The sequence below is a fragment of the Lagopus muta genome, chromosome 20, assembly GCF_023343835.1.
Source record: "Lagopus muta isolate bLagMut1 chromosome 20, bLagMut1 primary, whole genome shotgun sequence".
Lineage (NCBI taxonomy): Eukaryota > Metazoa > Chordata > Aves > Galliformes > Phasianidae > Lagopus > Lagopus muta.
The window spans coordinates 3,762,914-3,788,562 of record NC_064452.1 but is presented as its reverse complement, the minus strand read 5'-3'; the positions used below and the strand labels follow the sequence as shown (position 1 = coordinate 3,788,562).

General features: G+C 49.4%; 1 protein-coding gene and 2 long non-coding RNA genes across 4 annotated transcripts in view; 1 reads left to right on the top strand and 2 right to left on the bottom strand.

Annotated features, from left to right (window-relative positions):
* Positions 1–21,814, bottom strand: part of SSH2 (slingshot protein phosphatase 2) — a 70,378-nt gene extending 48,564 nt beyond the window's left edge. Inside the window, 4 exon segments of the mRNA XM_048967273.1 lie at positions 21,535–21,641; positions 21,644–21,672; positions 21,674–21,786; positions 21,788–21,814. Of these exon segments, the coding sequence (XP_048823230.1) occupies positions 21,535–21,641; positions 21,644–21,672; positions 21,674–21,786; positions 21,788–21,799 (261 nt within the window). The 5' untranslated portion in view covers positions 21,800–21,814.
* Positions 2,762–20,793, bottom strand: LOC125703166 (uncharacterized). Of its 2 annotated transcripts, XR_007380782.1 has the most exons (4): positions 12,177–20,793; positions 5,602–10,993; positions 5,201–5,519; positions 2,762–3,927 (listed from the first exon to the last, which is right to left on the bottom strand). It is a non-coding gene; the product is annotated as an uncharacterized LOC125703166 (long non-coding RNA). The 2 variants fall into 2 exon arrangements; XR_007380781.1 differs by having other exon boundaries at positions 5,201–10,993.
* Positions 21,473–24,505, top strand: LOC125703167 (uncharacterized). Its single transcript, XR_007380783.1, has 3 exons — positions 21,473–21,565; positions 23,290–23,339; positions 24,436–24,505. It is a non-coding gene; the product is annotated as an uncharacterized LOC125703167 (long non-coding RNA).
* The last annotated feature ends 1,144 nt before the right edge of the window (positions 24,506–25,649 follow it).

The following is a 25,649-nucleotide window of genomic DNA, read 5'->3' as shown; positions in this document are numbered from 1 at the left end:
AGCTGAAAGAGCACTTGAAATCTCTACTGTGCTCAGGAACCCAAACTATGCAAACATTTCTAGCATTATAATGAAGGTCCATTTCCACACACCAAAAAAAAATCCAGGTCACAGCAACTGGTGAGCTCAGTAGGCCACAACAGCCCCACAACGACCAAAGGTTCTGAAACACAAATCACTGCCATGGCATCACAAAAAATCAGTGGAGGAGCTCAGTGGAGGAGGCCAGACGGGACCAACCACCACCACCTGCCTCTGTGAAGCCCTCTCTAATATTAACTTCTTCACAGTGAGGTGACGGAGCACTGGAACAGGCTGCCCAGGGAGGTGGTGGAGTCTCCTTCTCTGGAGATGTTCAAGACCTGCCTGGATGCCGACCTGTGCGACCTGGTGTAGGGAACCTGCTTTGGCAGGGGGGTTGGACTCGATGATCTCTGGAGGTCCCTTCCAACCCCTACGATTCTGTGATTCTGTGATTCTGTAGCAGGTCTGCATCAGAAGTGGCTGATTGCCTAAAGAGAAGCGTCTGTGGAGGCTGCGACCCACGGCTTGGCTGCAATGACGGGTCACCCCACTAGAGGGAAGGGCAGGACAGGGGACAGGCGGCGGACACACGGACACATGGACACACAGCGGCTGTGCTGGGGCTCCCATGCTACACAGCAGCGGGCACCTCCAGCTTTTACTGCTTCTGGATTCCCAAAGAGAAGGAAGCACAGCTGGCAAGAGCCAGCAAGCACTTAGAACTGTGGACTCCTGGGGAAAGCACTGTGAGGAACCTGGGGCAGCAGGGACAGCACTCAGAGATGCAACCCGGGACACCAACACTGACTGCTCCCACTGCAGCCTTCTGCACCACATAGCCAGAGCCAGAACCAGGGCCAGGCCAGAGCCAGAACCAGGGCTCCACGCATTCAGCACAGCAAAGGAACCGACCCGGAGCCCCAGGGCAGCCCCAGGCCTCCAGCCCACAGAGCAGAAGTGCGGCCTGGGGGAAAGCGCGTCGCAGAGCGCAGAACTAGGCCACATATTAAATGCCGTTTAAAGTGGAAGATGAAAAAAATTCCATCTCTGCTCTTTTCGGGCCATGTAGGACAGAATATGCAAAACATTCATCCTGTTTGTGCTTTGATCTGCTGCCAACTGTCTGTCATCAAAAGGGCAAGGGAGAGGAGCGACATTTCTGAGCGCTGCTCTGCTCTGTGCAACGGCAGTCGCTCCGTGTCACGCAAGTGGCTCCGCTCCTACCAATCTCCTCCTTGCAGACTGATGCAGTGATAAACAAGATCCAGTCTGCGCTCTGATGCACAGGATTGGAGGTGTCTGCCTGTGCTTAACACTGGGAACATCAGAACAGCTTCTTTTGTTCCAAGAGACAGCATTATTAGGGTAACATTCACGGCATTTCTAACCAGGAACACTTCACACAGACTACACCCTGCAAATACGTCCTGCAAGCCTTGAAAGTGATTCCAAAGTAATAATTGCATGTGATTTTGTGCCAACATACCTGACTGTGCAGGCAGTGCCTGGGAAATGCTTCTATTGGGAACAAGCTGCAGCCATCAATACAGACAGCACTGCCAATATGGACCAGGATGCCAGGTTGTTCCACTCCACGAGCCTCAGCACTGAGCTGACAGCTGCTAAGTACACACTTCAGACATTGAGGAACTTCTCCCCACTTCTCCATTTTCTAAATTTTGCCTGGGTGACACTTTCTGCATGGGCAACTTCATTGCTTTCCAGTATCTGAGATACTTTTACAGAACCCCCTGCGCAGCAACAAACACCAGCAGCAAGAGATCCTAATTCCTTCCAGGCAGGCAGAAGCAGGAGGTGGATGTGAAGTCATTCTCATTTCACAAAACTGTTAAATTTCAAAGTGAATACTATGCTTTTTAAAATGATCCTTACTTAACCAGCACAGAGGTCTTGTGCAAGAGCAGAAACACAAAAGCTATTACAAAATGCTGTGACAATTTGAGGCCTTTTCACCTCTTAGCAAAGAGTAACTGGCAGCTTCTTACTGAGACAACAGAAACCTAGTTTATGTGAATCCCCCCAAATCCATACCAAGATTCAGATGTGATCGTGCCATCACAGAGGCCTTTTACCTGTCAAGACAGCATCATGTGAACAACTGCAGACCCAGACTCAAAAGAGGTAATCAAAGAAGAGGTCTAAAATTAAACAGGCAATCTCCTCATTCCCTGCCTGCCTGTCCCTGGGCCAGGTCCCATCCAGTTGTTCAAACACACACCAAGTGCTGCTGAGCCTAAAACAACCTTTGCAGGGAAGCATGCAGCTGCACTGGGAAATCAGAGGCTGGGCAGCTGACTGAAGCATGCAAATATTCCTCTCTGTTGCACCCACTGATCTCCCCGTGCATCTCTGCACTACAGCTGCACTGTGCACTGCAAGCTGCTCCGTGCAGGACTTCTCCTTGGGTGTCACCAAGCATGAAGCAAACTTTTCTTCTAGCACAGTACAAGTCACCAGAAATAAGAGCATTTGTTGCACATGTGTGTTCCTCAAAGCTCAGCTCAACCGCTGACACTGACACAGTGACATCAGAGCTACTCCATGGTACCCAAGTCTGAGCAGGACTGCCACGAGATGCCCAGAGCTGCACCTGAACAGAGGCCTGGATCATCACACAGAACCCAAGTTCAGCACCTTCCAATATTCAATAGATTTCTACTCAACAGCATACCCTGTGTAGGGCTGCTCCTGTCAGTGATCTCAAAGCTGGAAGAAAACAAGACACAGACATTTGAGTCAGATTGCCAATTATCTATTGCATCTTTCTGCAGCAGAGACATTCATACAGAGTTGTATCAATCTCTTAAATAAACTGTGTTCACATAAAGCCCACACATGCCACATTTGCAGTAAGTCTGAAGTGCCAGCAACAACACTGGCTGGTAAAGGGAAACAAGGACTGACTTGAAAACCTGGGCCGAGAAAAGGTTCCCTTTTTGGGGTAGGAAGCCTGAGAGTGCACCCAAATTCACCAGCAGGAGTTCCAGGGCAGGATGGGGATGCTGAACTAACACAGCTTCCAGGCTGACTTTGTGTGGGAGCACTCCGCTGTGCTGTACATGGGGATCTGCCCACAGCAACAGTCCATGGGCAGGCAGAGCCCACAGCTGCACCTGCAGAACAGACATCCTGCAGGCTGCAGGCATTTATGTGAGCTGATATAAGCAGAGTGGTGATATAAGGAGATACAAGGAGATATAAGGAGAGTGGAGCCAGGGCTCCCCTCCGCAGGACGGGTCTCAGGGCTGAACAGAAACCAGTGCTCTTCAGAACCCCCCAGTCTCTGGAGGTTAACCTTAACCACTATTGAAAACGATAAAACTAATTAATGGAGTCCCCTACGCTGCAGAGGAGAAGCTCATAGCCACCTTTTGAAATACTTACATTTGCCATCAAACGCTTTAAAAATAGCAGCTGCTGCCAGGAAGCCTTCGAGTTTGACATAAAAGTGCTTTAGACAGCTGAGCTGAGCAAAGTAGGCCAGGGAAGGGGAGGGGAGAGCTGCATGGTGCTGTGTGTAGCGCTCCTACCTCTCCACAGACACGGGGACGGGGCAGAGCAGCAGCTTTCCCAGCAGTTTCTCCCTCTCCCATCACTATTTGTATGATACGTTTTGAATGAACACCCTTTTCCTCCTCACATTTCTTCCGTGCTTGAGGCCCCACATACGCAGCCGCTCTCTGCAGCCAAGCTTTCATTCAGAGGTTGGCATTCCTTCCAGATTGTTTTCTGTATCACTTTGCTGCATCAGTAATTGGTATATTTAGGTCAAAGACATTGTGCTCTTGCTCCGGAGAAAGAAAAAACAAGTTCCTTATCAGTGCTTTCATCTTTCTGCTGGAGTTCAGGGATTTACACAAACTTCGTCCAGATTGGGCCTCACTAAAAACACAAGAAATAGCGCTCAAACATTTGGATACAAGAAGCTTCCAACTGGTACAAGAGTGAGAACGAGGAACAGCACGACATGGCCGGCCACGCTACAGCACGAGCACAGATTAAAAAGGAGATTACTGTCCACTGAATTGCTGCAATGAAATAAGCTCGCCTGATGGGGAGCACAACAGCTTTTGCTTTAATCCCAGAGATGCTCCCAAGGGAAAAAAAAAATGCCACAAACACTTCATATTGACATTAAAAATCTCTGCACCACACGAAGCGGCGCGATGGATGATTTCTCTCTAAGTCGTGGCATGTTGCTTGTCACCATCTAGACAGATACACACACTAAGAAACAAACCTGGCATCTCCCTAACAGACTCCTCTGACTTTCAGGCAGACATCTGACATCATGAGGATTCTCTGTGAAACGTAGGGCTTCCCAGAGCCTTGAAGGTATCCCTTCAGTCTACTTTTAGGCATAGATAATGATAGATAGGCAAAGATAATGAAACGGTCCACCGGATATCCCAAAATCCACAGGTACCCATTTCCACTTACATTGATGGGATGAGCGTGAGAAAACTCACTGACCCTAACAGCTCCAGTTTGCATACCAGGCATTGTTGCTGATGTCAGAGGTATGGTTTGGGTAAGACCAAGTCAAAAACTCACACGGAGGCTGGTGAGTCCCAGGGCAGGGCTTCTGGAGCTGGGCACAGAGACAGCCCACTGCACAGGTTACCACGATGAGAACCCCATCACCAGGCATGCACAAGAGGTGACAATCACAGAGGTGAAACTGTTCCCACATGGTTAGGAAGGATGGGTGCTCCACCAGCTTCTGGTTTAAGACAAAGCCCAGTTTCTCACTGGAATGGACAAATGTTAAGCGTGCTTTGAGAAAGAAGGAGATATTTGGTTTTTGCTCCTGATGGTGAAGGGCTATTTTAGGAGGAGGAGGAGGAGGGTGGAAGGAAGGGAGGTGCACAGTGAAGGGAAGGGTCTTTGTCTTGCAATCAATCAGCCATCTTCCTGTTAGCAACAACTTCACAAATAAAAGCAAGTTGGGGGTTTTGGTTACACCTAGATGCACACTCTCAGCTCAATCCCTATAGCAGTGATGTACGTGCAGCCATTCTCATGCAGGCACAGCTCAGCTCCACAGCTGTGACTTTTCCCATGGTCACCATAGGGTCACTGAATAGAGCTAAATGCAAACCTCCCCTCGATGCAATGAGCACCATGGAGGAGGTGGTGACACAACCAAACTTACAGCAGCAAGTACGATGGCACCTCGTGCAATGGGGGTGGAGGGAAGATGAGAAAGGAAAATGAAGCTGAGGAGTAACAGGAGGCTTTCCAGAGTAGTCAAACATGAGAAGAACGGAGATGCATAATGACCGTCCCTTGACTTTTGTTATTTCTCCCAGCCAGCTCCTCCAAAAATCTGTTATTGTTTATTTGGGTATCTGTCCAAACTGCTGTGGGAGGGGAAACAAAAAAGGCAATGCTGTCCAGCTCTTAATTCCTGCAGCTATCCAGTGCTCTTCATCTGTTAACGAACCAATGTCCTGTTTCTCTCTCTCCAGAGGCTGAAAGTTGAGAAAAACAGATCTTAATGAGACTCCAGCAAAGCGACCTGGTGCTATTTGTCTTTGGCCAGGATACACTCACCTTCGCTGGTTGATCCAGGCAGGCAGGGCAGCTCGGCCCCACATCTCCCTCCAAAGACCAAACACTGGGTAAGTGGCACACAGCTGGCAGCATCGCTCCTCACATGTAAACCTCTGTGAAACACCACAGTGCCACAAAGGCCAGGCTGTGTCAGAAGCTGGAAGCAGCTGCCCATTCTCCCATCCAGACGTCACAGCCCTACGTGCTGCCCAGAACAGCTTCAAACACACGCGCTGTGCTGAAGGCAGGAGAAGGACATCAGCCTTGGCATGAGGCTGGGCTTGCCTGACCCCTGCAGTTCAACAGATCCGTTAGATTTGTGGCCCTGCAGCACTCAGCTGCGTAATCCCAGCTCCTTTGTGCCATCTGTTGTCCCTTCAGCAGAGCAACCATGCGCTCTCCCCAGTAACAGGGTGTGCTGATCCCCCCCTTCATCTTCCACCAACCCTGCAGACTACCAGGATCTTCTTCCAGGGGATGCACAGCATTATCTGTAGAAAAATACATGGGATGAGAGAAACGCTTTGGGACAAAGGCTGGGGATGCAGGAGGCTGGAAGAGCTGAAGCCTACTGAAAGATGTCCTCAGAGCTGTGAGCGCCTACACATCTTCTGAGAGCCAGGTTTAAGGTCCCACCTAAGCACTCAGTGCTCTCAGTTTCTTCTTATAAGGCATCAGTTATGAACAGTTTCCAATCGATACACCAGCCTTTGGAAAAATGCCCTACATGCACACTGTGCTCCTAAGACCACTGCCCTTAATACCTCCATGGCATGCTGCAGGCTGGGGGCTGTACCTCCAGCCCAGAAACTGGCTGCTCTCTGACCACAGGTTGGAAGTCAGTGACTGTTGGCTGCCTTGGGCTCCTTAATCCTTAAATCCCCACACTCTCTTCTTGAGGTTAATCCAGTTAAAACCTTCCCTTCCCTTCGGCCAGTGCCCTGTGTGAGCGGCCACCTGAGGAGCTGGGGCTGCTTCCCAAAGGCTGTCCTGCCACGTAACACAGCAAAGGACACATCTGATTGCCTGAAATTAGGAGCAGGTAGGTGGGGGCAAAGTGCTCCTTAGGGATTGGTGAAGTCAGCAGGAATCAATCCAAATCCCCGAGCTGCTTTCTGCCTTAAGATAACAGGAAACAGGTTTATGCTATGCTAGGGTAATGCAATCTTAAACCAGTGTAAGCCCCTGTGAAAATCCCGCTTTGGGAGGAGAGCACAACTTGCCTTTGAGGTCATCTCTAAATAAGATGGCTGTAGGGCATTGCTGGGCTTGAAGTGGCAGAAGGAAACGGCCCCTTCAGAAGCAAACTGCCCATGGGCTGCCCAGCTCACCAGGCCATGCACTGCAGCCAGGGCTCAGAACATATTTGTGCTCTGGTTCACTCACGAGCAAAAGAAGCACCAGTCTGGTTTTGAGGACTGTTTATCAGCATCATCCTTCAGCCTGGGGCAGCAGGATGGGCAGCCCCAGGCAGGCAGTGAGCAGGGTGCTTGTGGAGATAGCAGGTATGGGCTGGGAGGGGGGGTGTGCAAGGCTGAGCCCAGCGCATTCCTAATCACAGATATGGAAAGCCTCTGCTCCCTACTTAAATGCTCGTTCTGAATGGCTGATTAGTCAGAAGTGGAATGTTTCTGCATTCATGGAGGAGCTATTTTAGGATTACATTATGCACTCTGCTTCCATTAATAGATTCATTTATTAACAACAACAAAAAAAAAACACAACAAAAAAAGGCGCTACACCCAGCAATGCATTCACCTCAGCAGACTGCAGGGCTGCGCATGCAAACACCCAGAGCACAGCCCAACAAACCACACTTTGCTTCCCAGCTCCAGAGACTGCAACGTTCTCCAAGTCCTGGTGGGATGAGTGGAATCCCCACATGCCCAGCCACAGACCCCAGACCCAACCCCACCAAAGGCTAAGGGGCAGCTCTGGCCAAGCAGAGCCATGCAACGCATGACCATCCAATGCACAAAGTACCAGACGCAAACAGTTTGGCCAAAACAAATCCACAACACAGTAACACCCACCCCCCTCCTCTGAAACAACCACACACATTGTTTCTTCAAACAAATAAATCACACTGAAAAACGTGTGGGTGCTGATATCCTGCGGGTCGACATACGTGCAGAGCAACCGTAACTTCTCATCTCGTGCTCACAACCACATCTGTACCACACATGTCAGTCTGGATCAAATAACACCCTGCCCACATGTGTATGTGAGGACTGCCCTGCCTTGCTTCTCCCCCAGACACGTAGGGGCTGCAGCCATGCCTGCAGAAGTTGCACACCGTGACCCATCTATCAGCTGTGACGTCCAGCTTTCCTCTGTCCTCCCCAAACGTGAGCTGCAGCATCAGCATTCCATCACTGCGGTTTCCTAGGAGGGAGCTGTGCAGGAGCTCGAAAGGAAGCAGCAATGCCAGCACTTGGCGAAGCCGTGCAGCCAAGCTGCGTGCCAGCAGCACAAGGGATGGTATTTTAATTTTAAAGGAATCCATAATCTTGAAGGAGGGCAGGTTCAGAATGAGGAGTCAGTTTTCCGGCAGCCCTGCTTTTACTAGCAGATTTGTACAGGCTGTTTTGAAGGCCAAAGCAGTCAAATCCAAAAGGTACACGTATAATAAATCTCATTAAAACCAGAACAGGTCAGTCCTCTGATGAACTTAAGCTGCAGATCCTCCTAATGCGCTTGAGGAGAGCTTGGCTGACCAGCCAAATGAGAAGGGATCCCTCAGCTGACATATCTGCACCTCCTGAGCCAAGTGCAAATACTGCTGGGGCTACGCAGTGCGAGCCGAGGGTTTGAACCTTCGGGTTTTTTAATGCAAGCATGAACAGCAAGCTAAATCCTGAAGTGTGAAGCAACGAGTACAAGAGAGAGAGCTGAAAACAAGGTGCAGCTTGGAGGAAGTAAGGTGCTACAAAAAAAACCCCACTGGATTAATCCAAGGGTGCAGGCAATGCAGCGCAGCAGCACACACCAGCAGCAGGAATGGAAGCTGCACATAACTTCATCAGCAGCATTTTTTGCTGCTTGGAAATGTCAGACATTGTGGAGGCAGCCCTCAGCCCCCCAGCCTCGCTCCCCAGCTCCAAACACAGCAGGAACACAGCGCAGCCCGCTCCGGTACAGGCAAACACACGGCTGCAGTCACAGGAGCACATTCTTCAGGGCTCATGAACCATCACATGACAAGCATCACAAAAAGCCAATTTACTAAATGATTTCAACTTGGAAAAATTAAAAATCAAAGCTATTATTATGGAAATCCCTTGGAAATGCAAGCTGCACACGCACAACAAGGTCAGCTCTGGTATTACCCAAAACTTTTGTTTTTTAACGTAATCGTAACAGCTTGGAAGCCCCTAATACAGACCTGCAGTTACACAGCTCACAGCCAGCACTCACTGAAGACCTCCACAGTCAGCCCCCCAAGAACAAATGCTTGCAGCGTTTCACTGAGAGTTAAGCAATACTTTTTGTGATCTCTGGAAAGGCAGCTTGTTCATCTGCTATGTAGCATGGAGTGACCTTCTTCTTAACAAGTAAATAAATAAGCAAACCCAAGAGGACATGCAATGCATGGTCCTTTCCTTATCCATCAAGATGCACTGCCAGCTACTCATTGCTTCCAATGCCTACCATATAAAGGAAAATAAAAGCAGAACTGCTTCTCAAGAGGAAGGCACTGTGTTAAGCAACTTCCACACCTGCACTGCCTGTATTGATTCCTGTACCAGGACAAAAGAATTTGTTTTCTATGTCATAAGAACCATTTCCATTCGAGATCTCAAATCTGTATCTGCATTTTATCTTGACATTGTTATCAGAGATCGGCCCAGTCTGAGGGCAGCGCTCCACATTCAGGGATGCGAAAGGCTTTGGATTGTATAAGAAGGTTACAGCGAGCCACAGGGCCACTATCAAACAGATCACTGCAGACTCATCCTTGGGATTAAGTCATCTCTATTTACGAGCCCTTATGCGATGATCTGTCTATTACAGCTCGTAAGTACTGCATGAAAGCCTCTTCAAGGCCTCCACCACCATCTGTGAATTACATTATTAACCACGGTATGAACTTCCGAGGAGCATCTGCTTCCCTCCCCACCCCCCTCTTGCAGGCACTGGCAGGGCTCTCTGGGCTGCAGGCAGGCTGGGCTCCTCGCCTGCCCTCGGGCAGCACGGGGTACAGCTCAGCTCTGCACATCCACAGCCCTGTGTGCATTCTGAACAACCCTGGGACACGTGCAGGGCAGGTGTTCCGCTGGGAAAGGCTGGCATTCATTTCATCACTTTGCAGAGACAGCACGGGAAGGATGCTGCTGACGTAGTGCTGCAGAACACGGGCTCAGGGGCTGAGGCACACCTCTGGGAGGTGACCGTCCAGCCACTGCAGGTAGTTGCTGCTGTAGCTGACATGCTGGGCGTGAATAAGCGTTCTGTCATCCCAAACCTCCTCCCCACTGAGAATGTTTCAGGAACTCACTCTGGAAACAGGCCAGCTTCCTGTAATCAGGCAGCAGGAAGGGATCCCACCGCCCTGGGTGGCAGAGCTCAGGGCCAGCACCACACAGCCCCCCGGCTGCTCTGCAGCATCACTCACCCTTACAGGAGCAGCACTCTTCCCATATCACTTGCTACTGCTTGCTCTTCAAACTGAGCTTTTTTCCCTTGCTCTGCACTTCTTTAAGAGCTTCTCCTCACTTTAGCTTCCTATGCAAAACCTCAGTGTTTTTTCCAACTCAATTCCTGAGTTGGTTACAGATCACAGTCAGGCAACACTGTCTAACAGCCCTGTGAGATACAGTGTCTTCCTCTGTCCTAGCAGCAGTATTTCTTGAAAGAGAAGAGCAATGTTATGGCCAGTTCAATAAAGACCTCATTCAGCAGGGATCTCCAGAGCAAGCAGTCCTGCAACATGCAATAGCAAGGAGAAAAGACTGAGGGAGGGGAGAAAAAAATGACACTGTTTTGGGGTAAACTCACAGGAACCCTTCTGCTGACATACTGGTTATCTAATTCCCATGCTTAGAAAAATAAATGTTAAGTCAGGTATGCATTGATATGCTCAGACACCAGCAATTAAGCCATACTCCCATCATGACTACAGGTAAATGCTTAATGTGTTGAAGTCTCCCAAACAATGGATAGGTGCATCCAGGATCACTGTCATCACCCATGTGCTGCCTGAACGCTCTGTGCAGGTCGTGAGAGGAAGTCTGCAATTACTGCTGACCTCAAGCTGCAGGAGGCGAGGAAGCTCAGCACATGCAACTTGCCTCCAGGATGGTCGTGCCAGGGTTTAATTTGTTTTTGGTGATGACTGGCTGCTGTAGGCTGGATGGTGGGGCAGATTTCAGCCAAACCACTGCCCAAACTCCTGCAAATGGACATGGCTGTGTTTTTATGCAGACATTTAAACAAGGCAAGAGAGTCATAAGAAAAAACCAACCCTAAGTCTTACGAGCTGTTTTAGAAGGCTTGCTTAACAGTCAAGTCCCAAACTCTTATTCCCCTATAACTTTCTGGGAGAGGAAGAAGAAAAGCCAAGGAATTTGGCAAGTCTTATGCATGTTAGTGTCCATAGGGAGGGCCCTGCCAGCCCAGCTCCCACCGCACAGCAGCAGCAGGGCATCCTACCGAGAGCACCTCGGGGTTACAGCACTAACACTTAAACGACAGCAGCCAGCACTGGAATGAGTTCTCACCACTCAAACAGTAAGTGCAGGTGATCATGTAATCAAATTAGCTAATTCTATGTTAAATCAGTGCATTGAATATCACCCAATGAGCTCATTTTTGGAGGCAGTTCAACGCCTCACTTCTAGGACTGATGTCAGAGTCACATGCTTGGAGAGGATCAGCCTGCAGCTGGATATTTTAAAGCCTCCTATGAGGAGTACAGAAAAGTCAGTGCATTTCAGCAGCATCAACTAATGAATTTGTGTTTTATCATAACAATTTAGTCACCAGACCCAGATGTCGACATCCCTGTGGGAATATTGCAGAGGTTCCCCTTCCCTCTGGGCCACTAGATGGAAGACGAAGAGTACAGCAACATCCTTGTTTCAATGGAGAAAGTTGTATTTCAACAGCAAGGAAATCAACAGAAAGACGAGGAAACAGGAAACTCTCGCTGACTCTGAGTGGCTCGTGATAAAGTGATTACTCATTGGCAGACTAAACTCAGAACTGGTACAAATAAATCACAGCAGAGCAAGAGGTGCTGAACATCGGGAGCACAAACACTTCACTCAGTGACATTCGGCCCTGCACTCAAACCTCACTCAACTCACAGATCAACAGTGAAGTTGTATTTTAATTGGCCGTGGCAATGTTTGACAGCAGTGGCAAGTGCTCATGCAGTACTGGTGAAGTCTCCCACACTGATATTCACTGCTTGCACTCTTCAACAGCTACAACCAGATCTGCACGACGCAAATAAGCAGTGTCTTCACTGTGCAACTGCATGTGACTTCTGGGGGGAAAAACAATGCTCAAATACAAGTGTTGTGTGCACCAGGGTGCAGAGTGAGTGGTGGGAGTGTTGTCAGAAAGCTTACCTCCACGCCCATTGACTTCAGTGGAAGGCTATATAGGAAAAGCCTCTGAAGACGCAGAGCTCCCTAACCCATGGCGCTGTCCATATGCTATACTCCAGAAAGAGACAAAACAAAAGAAACCACAGAAGTGAAGAAGCATGAAATCATACCCCCCTCTTTGCTTTCCTGAAGGCTCTCGCTGTTCCCATGCCAGCTATCAGACCATACACCCTTCAGAGCCCCTCACTGCACTGCCCGAGCCATCCCCATCCTCAGAGCATAGGATGAGCATGGTGCTAAGAACGTGCTCACACTGCTCCCAGGAGACCTGGCATGAAGATGCCTGAAAGCCTCATGCTCTGCTCCACTTAGTGCAGTGACACAAGCTGGGTTAACCGGGCTGCACGGACACAGCAGCCCCTCACCACACACACAGCAATGCCAGGCACTCTGCTTGCACCAAGGGAACCCACAGGTGAACAAATATGTTTGGTGAGCAGACTGCAGCTGGGGTCGGGGAAGGTTATGACAAACAACACAAAGTACCATTCCAAAATCACTTCAATTCACTCCCAGAGGCTCATTTGCAGACTGCACTTCTCATCCTGGGCGTTCAGTCAAAGAAAGAAGAGACCAAAGGAAATAACCAGGTCCTCATTTTGCTACTTGTGGTTCACTAGGATATCCTCTCCCATTTCACAAGGTCTATAAATTCGGTACCTTGAGGGTTTAAGTGAGCAGAATGCAGCCTTAATTCCAATCTATCCCATTTTCAGGCACAGAGCCCCACTTTTTCAGAGGTTTAAAGCTATTTGGCAGTTAGATGCAGCCTGGACCAGGCTGTACTTTAATTTTAGACTTAATGTAGCATGTACTCTCAGAAAGGTTTACAATGCAGCCTTTTGTAGTTAACTTGCTCCGAGCTGGGCCACTGCCAAGTTGTTATCAATGACATTTTAAAGCAGATGAATGAAGTTCTTATGTACGGTGACAAGCAGAATTGTGATATGGCACATGCACACACTGAAAGAAGAGAGCTTGCTATTAGTTTGTCAGGTTAATAAATAAATAGCGATTTCATGAATCAAACCCCTTTATTAGGAAACAAAAGAACAAAATTAATATTTATAAAGCTTTAGAGCACCCTTTAAAACACGATTATTCCATTTCAGTCAGAGCCGCCATCGCGCGTTAAAGACTCTTGGGAGCAGCTTCCCCTCCTGATGCTGTGATGGGGGCAATGCCAGGGCTGAGGCAGAGAGCAGGGCTGAGCAGTGGTGCTCCAGCACTGAGCTGCAGGGCCCGAGCTGTGCTCAGAGCAGAGGGCTGCACGCTGGCAAAGCTGGCTGCCATCAGAACACAGCTGGAAGATCCCTCCGTGTCCTGTCCCTGCAGGAAGGCCCTCTGCTCACCCACTGCTGAAGCACCTCGAGAGCTTTGGGGCTTTTCAGTATTTCCCACAGCGCAGGGAAAGCAGGATTCACATCAGAGCGGAGTCCAAGAAGAGTCAAATACGTGCAGGAAGTGCTGTTTCACAGCGACTACACCAAGTTCTGACAACAGACTGCCTCCCCCTCGGGCCATCTTCATACCAACCCTCCTTGGATCCAGACGCTCTCTCCTGAAACCAAACTTCTAAGTTTGAACTTAATGAAATCTCAGCTTGTTTTACTATTTTTAAATGAGCCGCATCTCAAGTTTAAAAACCAAGCCATGAACACTTCCTCAAGCTTATTTTAAGTCAAACCATCTTCAGGCCAAATTCTAACCAGACACCAAGCTTTCCCCTCTCCTCAAGAGAACATCAAACCGTACTTCATTCCTTGTAAGAGAGCCAGACAGAAATAACCATCTCAGCATCCCCACACTCGCACACCTCTCAGTTACACAGAGCTCCCTGCAGACTGGAGCAGTGGCTGGTGTACATACAAGAGAAAAATTCCACTTCAAAGAGCAGAAGTGTGGGCTGCAGGAGACCGGCACAGCCGATAGCACACGTTGAGAGCAGGGATCTGCAGAGCACGGGACAAATGCTCACCCTCCTCTTCCATCCCAGCCGTACTCTAAGTGCTAGCTGATAACGCCTCCCTTGCTGACAGTTTCTATAACAAAGCCCAAATATAGGGAAGGCATCTCAAAACATGCTGTGCTCGTTGCTTTGCCCCCAGACCTTCCGCTTAAGATGCAGGTGCACAGCGAGGCCAACCGATCTGCACCACCTCTCTGAGGAGCTTCCCCAGCCAGCAGGCAGCAGCAGCTGACAAGCAGCCAGAGATAACATGAGCACAGATTTCTACGTCCAGACCCAACCCACACCACAGGGGAACCAAACGTCTGGAGATGCATTTAAAAGCTGAAGTTCAGGCTTGAATGTCTTTTCATTGTTGTGAGACCAACCAAAATTATCACCAAGAAGGGATAAACGTCAAAAAGCAGCAGACAACGGGTTGATTGGTTTCACTTCTCTTTTTGAAGTCCTAAGCTAGCTACCCCACCTAAGCACAACTCAGCTGAAAACAAAAGCAGAGGAAACTCCCCCCAGCAAAACTCGCTGGATGTTACATAAGAAAAAATGCTTGTTTGGGAAATGAATTCAGTCTTTGTCAGCCATGCTGCAATTTTAAAAGGCAAAAGAGAACTCTGTCATTTCTGGGCTCACACTTCAACTAGCTGCCATATTCTTGTTGTCCTGTAACTTTAATACCACTTTTTGAAGCGCTGTGTTTAAATCCAAACCACTGAACAGCAAGCCCAGGTCTGCGTCCTTAAATTATTTCATATCATCCAGAAGGGCTGTAGAAAGGAAAACAATCAACAAAAAAGGATTAGAGAAGAAAAAGACTCAATCTCTATTCCAGAAACATGAAAGGGCTGGTCCTGCACCAGGAAGAAAATTCAGGCTACCTCCAAAGCTCTCCTTCAGAGAGCACAGCATTTCACATGCACAGCACATGCCCTAAGCCCTCCCTCTCATCATCACGCTAAAAGGCATAAAGATGAAAAGCCTGGAGTGTTTTTTTGTCCTTTTTTTTCTTAAGGGATCTAATATACACGTTTCTCAGATGTTAGCCACTGAAGGTAAACCAAGCCAGCTGAACGAGTCTTAAAAGTTCTCACATTAATGCTAAATGTGATAATTCTGTACATCAAAACAGAAGGGACACGGCAGCAGCCAGCCAGAGTAATTGGACAATTGCATTCCCTTGCAAGAGGACCAGCTTTCCACGTTAAGAATCCATTTCTCAGATATGAAATTCAGTTAAAAATTGAAGATAAAGGAGTCCAGCTCAGCAGCTCTTGCATTTTTGCTAAGGAGGCCTTGAGAGCCAAGAAGTGGAAGCAGTAACCCTCAACAAAAGCCTCCTGCTGCCACTCTCACCCAGCTACTTCTTGTGCTTGAGAGAGAAGGTAAACTTGTGCTTGGAGCCCATCCTGACCTCCTGCTGGGCTGTCCCACTCTAACAACACAAAGCCACTTACAGAAAACGAACAGAGGCAGCTTGCAGATTGTCTCCTAATGAGACAGCATCAACACCAACCGCTGCTGCAAGTGTCTTAGAGCCTACTGAGGAGAGACAACGTATGACCCGATGGATCCACAGCACGCAGGAGTTAGCTTGGGGTCTTCTGCCCTTCAGATCCTACCTTCCTCTCACCTCATAGTGGCTCCTGGCTCACCTCACTGGGCTGTGGGCTGGAGGTGAGCTGTGCAACAAGGAGCTGCATCACAAATCCCACACTCACTTCCCAGAGATGCACTCCCTGCGTGCTGCCCTCAGGGCAATGGAAAGATCAGGCATCCAAACCGCCTCCTGAGCTCAGCACAGGGACAGGATGATCTGTGATAAAACAGTTATTTCAAAACAGGACAGATTAGACTTCTCGTGAGGTAACCAAAGACATTAGAAAGCTGTGGCTTTAAGTGCCCCTCTAATTCCACCCTGAAATGGTCTGCATTGATGCTGCAATTTCTTCACTGAAGTCTCAGCTGAGGAGTTCCGTGGGAGAAGGAGGAGCAGAATACCCAAAAGCAGCGAGCAGGCACAAACAAAACACATCCCAGCAAGTGCCACAGGCATTTCATTTACCAAGGCCATAAGAAGTTCACGTCACAGGGTATTTGCCAGGAGTTTCATGATTGCTGGCATACACAACAAGGGTGCGTCTCACCATGGAAGCAACAAGCTGCTTAACTGCATGACTCATCCTACAGCAACGTTCTGTGCCTTCTGATCAGCCTGCAGTGAGCAATGCTGATAAGATGCATACCCAGAGCAATTGCACTTGGGCAAAAAGCTATTGGTACATATGAAGCCTGCCCAAATGATAAAACACACAAGGCACAGATACTGCAGTGTTACACACGCAATAGGCGCAGCATTTTGTAGGTGGTTCTGGGACCTAATGGCTTTGTACAACCCAACTCAGAAATGCAAATGTGGTTTTAGCCTTCATCAGTTTTTATCCCTTGAAGCAGAACCCTGCAGAGGAACAGCTTCCAGCCAATGTATTAGAAATTCTGTTTCTCCTGTCCAAATTCCCAACTACTTCTAATAGATATCTATTTCTTCCTTTGCTTTCAAGATCCCTTTACACCAACGACACGTGCATTACTCTCATTACCTAATAAATTAGAAGGATATTCAAACTAATCAGAAATGAGGCTCTGGTTAAATTCCCAGGCTGAACTGAACAGCTCAGAGACTCGGAGCAGGCAGCTGACAAGAGCGCTGCCTTCATGCTGCCAGGCCAGCTTACATAAAGCAAGCACCACTCGGAGAAGAAGAGCAGCTCAGTGCACACCTACTGCTAAAAGGACGTGCAGGGGCCAGACAGTGAAAGCTTCGAGTCAACTGAGCTCGAGAAACACGGGAGCATTTCTGAAGTCTGCTGCCCACGACGGCCTCGCAAGGACAGCGAGAGCTGGCAGCACTGCGCTGCACAGAGCTGCCTTACCTCAGCAGGGCCGAGTCGAAAGGTGCTGGGAGGACGTGGTTTGTTGTGACTGCAGATGAAGCCCTGAGCTGCAGGCTGCGAGCAGCCACACAGAGCTGAGCTGCCCATAGGCCATCTTCTGTCTCGGGAAATTCCCCAAGACACAGCAGTTGCAGTGACAGATCTCTCAGGATTTAATGTCAAGGAAGTGGAAATCCTCGGTCAGTGCCCTCTCACACCAAGACACTTCCAGCAGATCCCTGTTTGAATGGCAGCCTTCATTCACACAGCTCTAAGTAAATGTTTCAGTGGCTCAGAATAACAGCAGATACACACAGCAGCCCGAGCTCTCAGCCCTCCTTGGCTGCTCTGACAGCACAGATCGCAGCGGGCAGACAGCGACTCCTTGCAGCATCTCACCCAATTTTTAAATGAGTTTTTTTTCCCCTACACACGAACTCAGTGCAGCTGCAGCTCAAGAGGAGATCAGTGCAGTGCCCGTTTCACTCACTGCTCCCATTTAACCTTGTATTTTGAAAGCTGCAACTTTCCTATCTGGGATGCCACAAGCAGCATCACACCCCAAGGAATAAGAAAAGGCAAAACTGGTACCAAGACAAAACTTCTTTCAACCTATGAATGGCCATCCTGGGGTCAACACTGAAATAAAGTGAGCAGGCAATAGAGGGGGGCTGACCTGCCCACCACTGCTTCTTTGGGCTGCACTTCATTGGTCATGATAGCAATACTCCAAAGCTGACAACTCGTAATGCCCCAGGAAACAAAGCAACAAGAGGAGGACACAGCAGCTGCCAGCTTTGCAAAGAAACCTTACAGTAAACTGGTAGGAGGCACGAGAGAAAAAGGCATTTTATATTCACTATGTCCTTTAAGTCAGTAAGTTCTCATTAGGAAAACTATAAAACATCAGCTGGCGAAAAATAGAGAGTAAGAGATGGGAGCATCTTTAAAGAAGGCACTGCTGGGCCTACTAAATGTTTCAAAGGAGAGCACTGCTCCCTTGGCCAGCCTGCAGTCCCCTCCATGACATTATACAAGCAGAGCTATCAAGATCTTAACTAATTTAAATGGGACTTCCGTGTCAGAGGAAGATTTGTCAATGACCCAACTCCAATTGCCACGTTGTTTAATAGTAATTGCAGCGCCAGAGGTGGAGAAATGTTATATTTAGCTGAAGCATAAATAAGCAGGAAAATATTTCCTGTGTGCTCCAGCAGCAAAACACGACAGAGACCCTCAGACACATGTGCAGGGCTGTGCTTCCTGCAGGCTGCTCCCCTGGGATGGAGGAGGGGAAGTCAAACGGTTTATGTTCTCAGTTGCTTTAAACTTACTTATTTTTTAAACCGTGCATTTTAGAACAATATATGCAGAACATCCTCTCTTTCTGGGTCAGTCTCTCCCTTCCAACACAGCATATTGTGTCCCTGAGGGTAGGGAAGACAGCGAGCAGTGAGAGCAGCAAGGGCCAGATTGCCTGCCCAGCTTCTTCCCTTCAGAGCAGATAAGCGTTAGGCTGAGGAATGCCAGCACTTAAAAGGAATCGCAGCTTTTGTTCTGCAGAACCGTGCATGAAAATAATTTAAAAGCACAAGTTTCAATATATTATATCCCAACACACATAATTACCAGAAGTCTACAAAGGGTCTGAGAGGTGCTGGCATCACAGGACGGCACAGATGTGATGCTGGCCTGCTGGATGGGGAACCCAACAACCTACAGGGCCTCAGACAGCAGCACTCACAGCACTGGGAGGCATGCAGTGCATAGCAGCTCCTCTCTGCTGCACCACACTGCCTGCACGCAGCCTGCCCTGGGCATGGCACTGTGGCTGCTGCATCCGTGCTTCACTATGGAGTGAGCAATGGAGGCAGCCCAGGTTTGTCAGAGTAGAACTTGTGCAGTTCCACAGGAACACAGAGCTCATTGCTTAGAGATACCAGCGGCTCAATTAACTTCAGTATTTGTTTACAGGCCAGTTTAACAGCTGTCTTGAACAACAATGCAGCCCAAGCAAAGTCGCTTATTCCCTTTCAAAATGCTAGTTTTTGTTTAAACAAAGAAAACACATTTCCCTTCTTTCCCACTCGGATGGGACAGGTTCCTTCACCTCACTCCAGCAGAGCTCTGACAGCAAACCTGAGCAGCAGCTGTGGGCAAAGTGTTTCATCCCATTGCTTTTGCTCATGAGGCCGCTGTGCCCGCTGCTACATCCTACTATCAAGGGCAATTTCTTCACTTGGACACACGTCCTTCTTCTGAAAGGACCAAACACCACTGCACACACAGGAGAAAGACAAATCTGACTTAGCAGCACAAACGAAGGCCCAAGCAGCACCACTCCAATGCCTGGCACCTGCACTTTCCTGCAGCCCTGCCCTGCAACACCAGCCTGAAGCGAAACCTCATGAGATGCTCTATGGCAATGAGAACAGGATAAAGGCCTATAAATAAAAGCCATCCGATTCAGAGCGATTCAGATCAGCTATTCCCCTGAATCCATAAGAGCCAATTATAACTGTTTATAGGGCATGCTTAATGCAAGAAATTAGTTTAAGGACATCAGTTTCACCCTTTCTCCTTGTCTGAGAATCTTACCTCTAAATGGGGGAAAAGAAACATTCAAACAATTTAAAAGAGAATTCATTTCTGCCCTCAAAATTCTTAGCAACCCGGGTACTGAACCAGACACAGCCATACATACAAGCTTACTTTCTTTTTTCCTGCCCACAATTTGACCAGTAAATCCCAGCAGTTATCAGACAATCTTCCTTCAGATACAGCAGGGGCTCAGGCAGCAAGATAGAGCCTTACACCTCTCCCAGAAATCACTGAGCAAGATGAACTCCCTTTCAAAAAGGAAACTTTGAGATGCAGTTATCAGCCCACACTGAAGCTACCTCAAAGGGTTTACAACAGATAGGCTGAAATAACTTCATGTAATACTGAAAGATTCAAGGCCCCATAATGACAACCATCCATAAGAAAGGCAGGCTTGCAGGAGCACAGCCTTCAGGACGACTCAAAAGGTGCCTGCCCTGTTCACCAGGCCTTGGCAGCCTCAGAAGGAAACGATGAAACACCTGAAACGATGCTAGAAGTTTCCATTGCGAAGAAACAACTCAGAGATGAAGGGAAACGACACACAAGTTGAACAAAACGCTGACAGAAGGATGAAGAACCAACCAACTCCAGGGCTAAAAGGGCAGGCCAACCCCAGAGCGTGGTGAGGAAGCTGCCACAGGAAATGCATAGTTGAAAAGTATGCTTGACAGCAGTTAAGGACAGAACGTGAGGAGCATCGTTTCCACTTCAAACCGTGAGAAAAGACTGAGAAAGAAGAAGAAATTATGAGAAGCAGAACCAGATTAGGAGCACAGTCCCACACTTGTGTTTGTATGGGCACAAAAAGCAGCGGTACAGATTGCAGCTGAGTGCTGAGAGATGGAGGGAAGAGCACAGAGACATGGAGAGAAGCATCCTGTGGATGTGTCAGACCTGAAGGGAGCAGCTTATGTACCCAAGAACTGTGCAGAGCTCAAGCATTGGTGTGGGTATCAAATGAAGAACAGAAATGTTTTCTTATCACACTGAGTGATCCCAATCTAAAGGTGCCAGGTAACCAGGTTAGAAAAGAGCCTGGCTGTTCCAGGTGGGAAAACCTTACAGAATACAGCTAATTGCTCACCTGTATCAAATACTTAACAAAGGAAGGGATTGCACATCCAAGTGGAAGTCGGGAGGATGCCAAGAGGGACCTACTTCTGCCATGAGAGCTCTTAAATGCGAGAAACTCGTGGGGAAAGGAGGGCTGGGGAGGTAAGGCAGGCAGAAGGGGAAGTAATGCAATGCATTAATATTGATGGCGAAGAAACACAGGTAGAAATTAAACGCGTCGCTAAATAAACAGATCTTATGGGAGACACGGAGTGAGATAAAGAGAAACCAAAGCAGCCGACCGAGCGGTCCTGCCGCCCCCCGCCACGGGAGCGATGGGGATTTCAAGCCCCGGCCCCACAGCGCTACAAGGAAGGAAAAAGAAAAAGCCCATAACAGCACAAGCCGCGCGTTCCCGGAGGGCCGCTCGGTGCGGACACCCGGCGTGCCGTCGGATGGATCGGCTCGGCGCGCCCTGCCCGCTCCCACCGCGAACGCGGAATCCACCCGGCTGCACTGCGGGGCCGCGGGCGGGGCAGGGAATCCCGCTCCCCGCAGCCCGAGGGCTCCCTGCGGCCCGCCGAGGTGCCGCCCCGGCTCTGCCCGGCTCTGCCCCGCCTGGCCCCGCGCTTCGTACGGCGCTGCCCGGCGGGGCCGCGGGTCGGGGCGCGCGATCCGCCCGGCGCATGCGCAGTTCCGGGCGCCGGACCCCCAACGGCCGCCACAGAGCGCCGCGCTCCCCTCAACGCAGGGCGGGCGGACTCACCGAGGCGCAGGGGCTGGAGGTGGCGCTGGGGGTAGGCGAGCGCTGCACCGTGACCAGAGCCATCGAGGAGCGGCGGCGGAGCCACCCGTCCGGCCGGCGGGGGCCTTACTCCATGGCGGGCGGGGAGGAGGAGGAGGGCGGGGGGAGCGGAGGTGGCGCGGCGCCGGCCGCAGGGGGCAGCAGCTCCACACGCGCCGACGGCCGCTCGCCGACTGAGGCGCGCTGGGGCCGGGCCGGCCGGGCACAATGAGGCGGCACGGCGCATGCGCGAGCTGTCAGCGCGGCGCCGCCTCTGGGGGCGGTTAACCCTTGCGGTGCCGGCGTGCGTGAGGGAGCGTGTGCCGGCACCGCCTGGGGCGGAGTGCTCTTTGAGCACTGAAAACGGCTTGTAATTCTTCTTTATAATTTAGTGTCCAAGCAAAAAGCTCGTCTGATAAGTACACGTGACATCTGAAGCATTAAACTATGCCCAGAGCGCAATATTGCCGGGCAGTTTGGGGTCTGAGACAAAGGCGCGATGCTTTCAAGCCCAGGGGAGCCCACATCGCCCCTAAGCGCCCTGAGAGCAGGTGGCAGCGAGCTGGGGTCGGCTGTGCTTCCAGCAGCAGCACGAGAGGGGATGGCTTTAAGCTGGGATGGAGCGTCACGGGGAGCTGGGGTGGGGGATCCCCGTCCTTGGAGCGCTGAGGAGCCGTGGGGATGTGGCACTGAGGGCAGCGGGCATGGCGGGGTAGGGTGGGGATCTGAGAGCTCCTTTCCAACCGGAACGGCTCTGTGATTTGACGCGGGCTCTCAGCCTCGTGCCCCCATCCCGCCAGCTGCCTTGCATCTGATGGGAGCTCTGCGCCCGGCCAGCACGAGCCATTCTAAGCACGGGACAGCACAAGCTCTCCTTTACCCGACCGTATATTTAAATCCGATCCAACATTCTGAGCACTTGGTTCATAGCGTTTGCAGGTTGGAAGGGCTGTCAGGGCTCAAATACCCCCATACATCCAACCAGCGTCAGGGGGTCCCGCTCCGCAGCGCCCCGCAGTCAGGCTCGGCCGGGCCGCCTAGCGCCCCCTGGCGGCTGGGCGGTGCTGCGGAGGAGCTGCGCTCCCGAGGGGGGAGGCACAGCCAGGTGGGCTGCTGGGAGAAATTCCAGTTTTAGCTTCAACAGCACTTCTTTCGCATCAATAGTTGCTACTTCCCCCTGGAATTATCTCCATAAAGTATGCTTCTATGACCGTATTAATGTAATACAGTCATATAATTTTTATTTCGTTCTCACCCAGTTCAGTAAGGAGCAGAAGTGAAACATGTCATGGATCAGCAATGTAGCAGAGCATATGGGATCCCTTTTGTTCCCAGTAACTCTAAAGATCATTTAGATTTGCTGCTATATATGCTTACTCACATATGATGTTTGTTATCCACATTATTTTTTCTCCCTGATTTGTTCCCTGTGAAACAGAAGAAGTACATCATCCTATGGGAAAACACTTCTTCCTTTCAGCTAAAAATGACCCTGCAGGGCCCTTTGCAGGCAGCATTGGGAAGGTGAGAAGCACAGACAGCAGTGCTCGGTGGTTGGTTCTGTGCAGGAAGCTGAGCAGAAGATTCCTTGCCATGCATGTGCCAGGCAGAGCTGCTGCAAAGCCTTTGCTGTCCTTTGCAGCAGGGGCAGGACTCACAGCTGAGGGTGGGGAAGGTCTGCTCTGTCATATGATAACATAGCTCTGCTTCAAGGCGTGCATCTTCTGTTCTGTGCAGGTTTGGCTGAGTGCAGGGGCTGCTGTTTCATTCCTCATTTTGAGAAATAGGTGAGGATTACTATCAAGAAATAATTATTTGAACCAGCTTCCAAAATAGACTTTTGTGTAATATTCAGATATGGGGAGTTGGATTCGATGATCTCTAGAGGTCCCTTCCAACCCATACAATTCCGTGCTATGATCATACAGCTCTTGCAGGTACTTGAACAGTGAACAGCTTTTAAATGCATCCACCACAATGGAGCTACCATCTACAGTTAGCTAAAGGTCAAACGTATCAGTTATTAGCTGCAGTAATCACAGTTTGCAATGCTTTTTTGAGCCATTAGCAAGGTGTAATTTGCATGTGCTTTTCAGCAGCAGCATTTAGATGTGAAGGAGGCTGCTCCAAGCAGATGGATTCCGACTGAACAGAGCCATGGCAGGGCACAGCGGGGCTGTGCAGGCAGGAGGATGGGAGCTGTGGCCATGCTGTGCCCTGTGCTGAAAGCATGGTGCTCAGTGCCTGGGCTCACAGCCCTGTGCATCCTCTGAGGGATGTGGGGCTGTAGGTGGGCTTCTGGAATTGCCTGCTTTCTTCAACATGCTGTGAGCATTTCCCTGCCCAATGTGACTTACTGTTACCGAGTGATGGGGTTTTCATTGCTCAATCTTGGCATCAGCTGCACGAGGCAACAGAATGCTTCCAAAACGCGTATCTTAAACAGAAAAACAAAACAAAACAAAAAGATAGAAGCAGCAATTCCAGCGAAACATCTGTGATGACATATTCAGCCCATTATTTTGTCAACAGTGCAAGTATTTGATGGCATAATAAAAGGATACACTTTGCTTAGCGAAAACATTGTCAGATAGCAGCCAAGTTAAATAGGGGGCAATTAAAAGTTTGCTTAACCCACGGGATCCCACTTGCAGAAACACACAGAGCCTTTGGGATCCCACCTTCCGTTTGCATTTGCAAGCTCTTGTTTGGGGGTTAAAAAAGCTTTAAGAAAAGTATTTTTTTTAATTGATCTTTCATAGAAAAAAAAAACTAGATGTGTAAGTTGATTGTAATAGCAATAACTTGTGAACTGCAAAGGGGAGCTCATCGTGCTGCTGCTCTTTGTCTCTCTCAGATTCTCACATCTGTTTTCCTTGCAAGGGACTTTTGACAGCGCTGGACTTAACAGACCTTGAATGTGAAGGTAAACCTGTCACCGGGCACCTGTGGATTCTCCTTCTGACTGTTTGTGCTCACAGCGCTGTCTGTTGCTATTCAGAGCCCTGTTTTGTTTTCAGCTGTGTGACAACAAGGCTCTAAGTTCAGCACAGGAGTGTCAGTTGGCCTGCCAAAGCCAAAAGACAGCCTGCAGCAATTGCGAGTGGTGGGTGAGACAGCAACCCTTGGGATCATTGCTTAGCAACTGCAAACACACCGAGGAGTAAACCTCACTGCCCGGATCTGCAGCAGGCCTGAGAAGTCCCTATTTCACCTTGAGATCTCTCGTGCTTGAGAACTGATGGGCATCTATTCAATTCCTGTTCGCTTGCAAAGCCATTCTGAAAGCAGGAAGAATAAAGTCTGATTTGATACCTGCTCTAAAGGTAAGGGAAACAGTTCTGCAGAGCTTCAGAAAAGAAAAGAGAAAAAGAAAGCCTTTGTTTCATGATCAGATATGAAAAGGGTAAGAGGGTGTTGGGCTCCTTGTGGTGGGTGAGTGCATGGAGCACTTTAGCAAAAGGCAAAGCTATTGCTGAGCATCAGAGATTGGACTGATTTTGAAAGGGCTTCTGTAACCCAAACATCTCCAAAATATTTACCTGCACAAACTTCAGCCCTTCCTGGCCCACCTGGTGTCCCACTGCCCAGGATGCCCTCACAGAGGAACAGCAGAGCCATAAACGCCTGATTTATGAGCAGTTTTGGGTTTTGCACAGAAGATGGAGAGGTCGTTGTTTTGTACCTGCAGGGTTTGCAGCAGGAACACTTCTCTCCCAGCCAAGGAGCTGGGAAGTGGCATCCTACTAAATAATGAAACGCTTGTCTTGCCTTCAGCTTGAACAAAGGCTTGCAGGAAACTTTATATCACATTTCAAATGTCCCATGTGTTCCTAAACCTGTGCTGTTCTTACATTATTTGGACTGTCGAGCCTCCACTTAGAAACATCACAGCATTTGAGAGCTGTGTGTCTGATGGGCCAAATTCTCAATGCAAATGTAACTGATGTGAATCAGCGTTGTTTATCAGCTGATAACTCCTTCCACAAGCAGGCATTTATCTCTGTAATCACTGAGCAGCTCCAAGTTTTAGGGGTTGATCATGGCACCCTTCTGTCATTGATTTTGAAGTCCATGCTGTGCGTGCACTCTTCCAT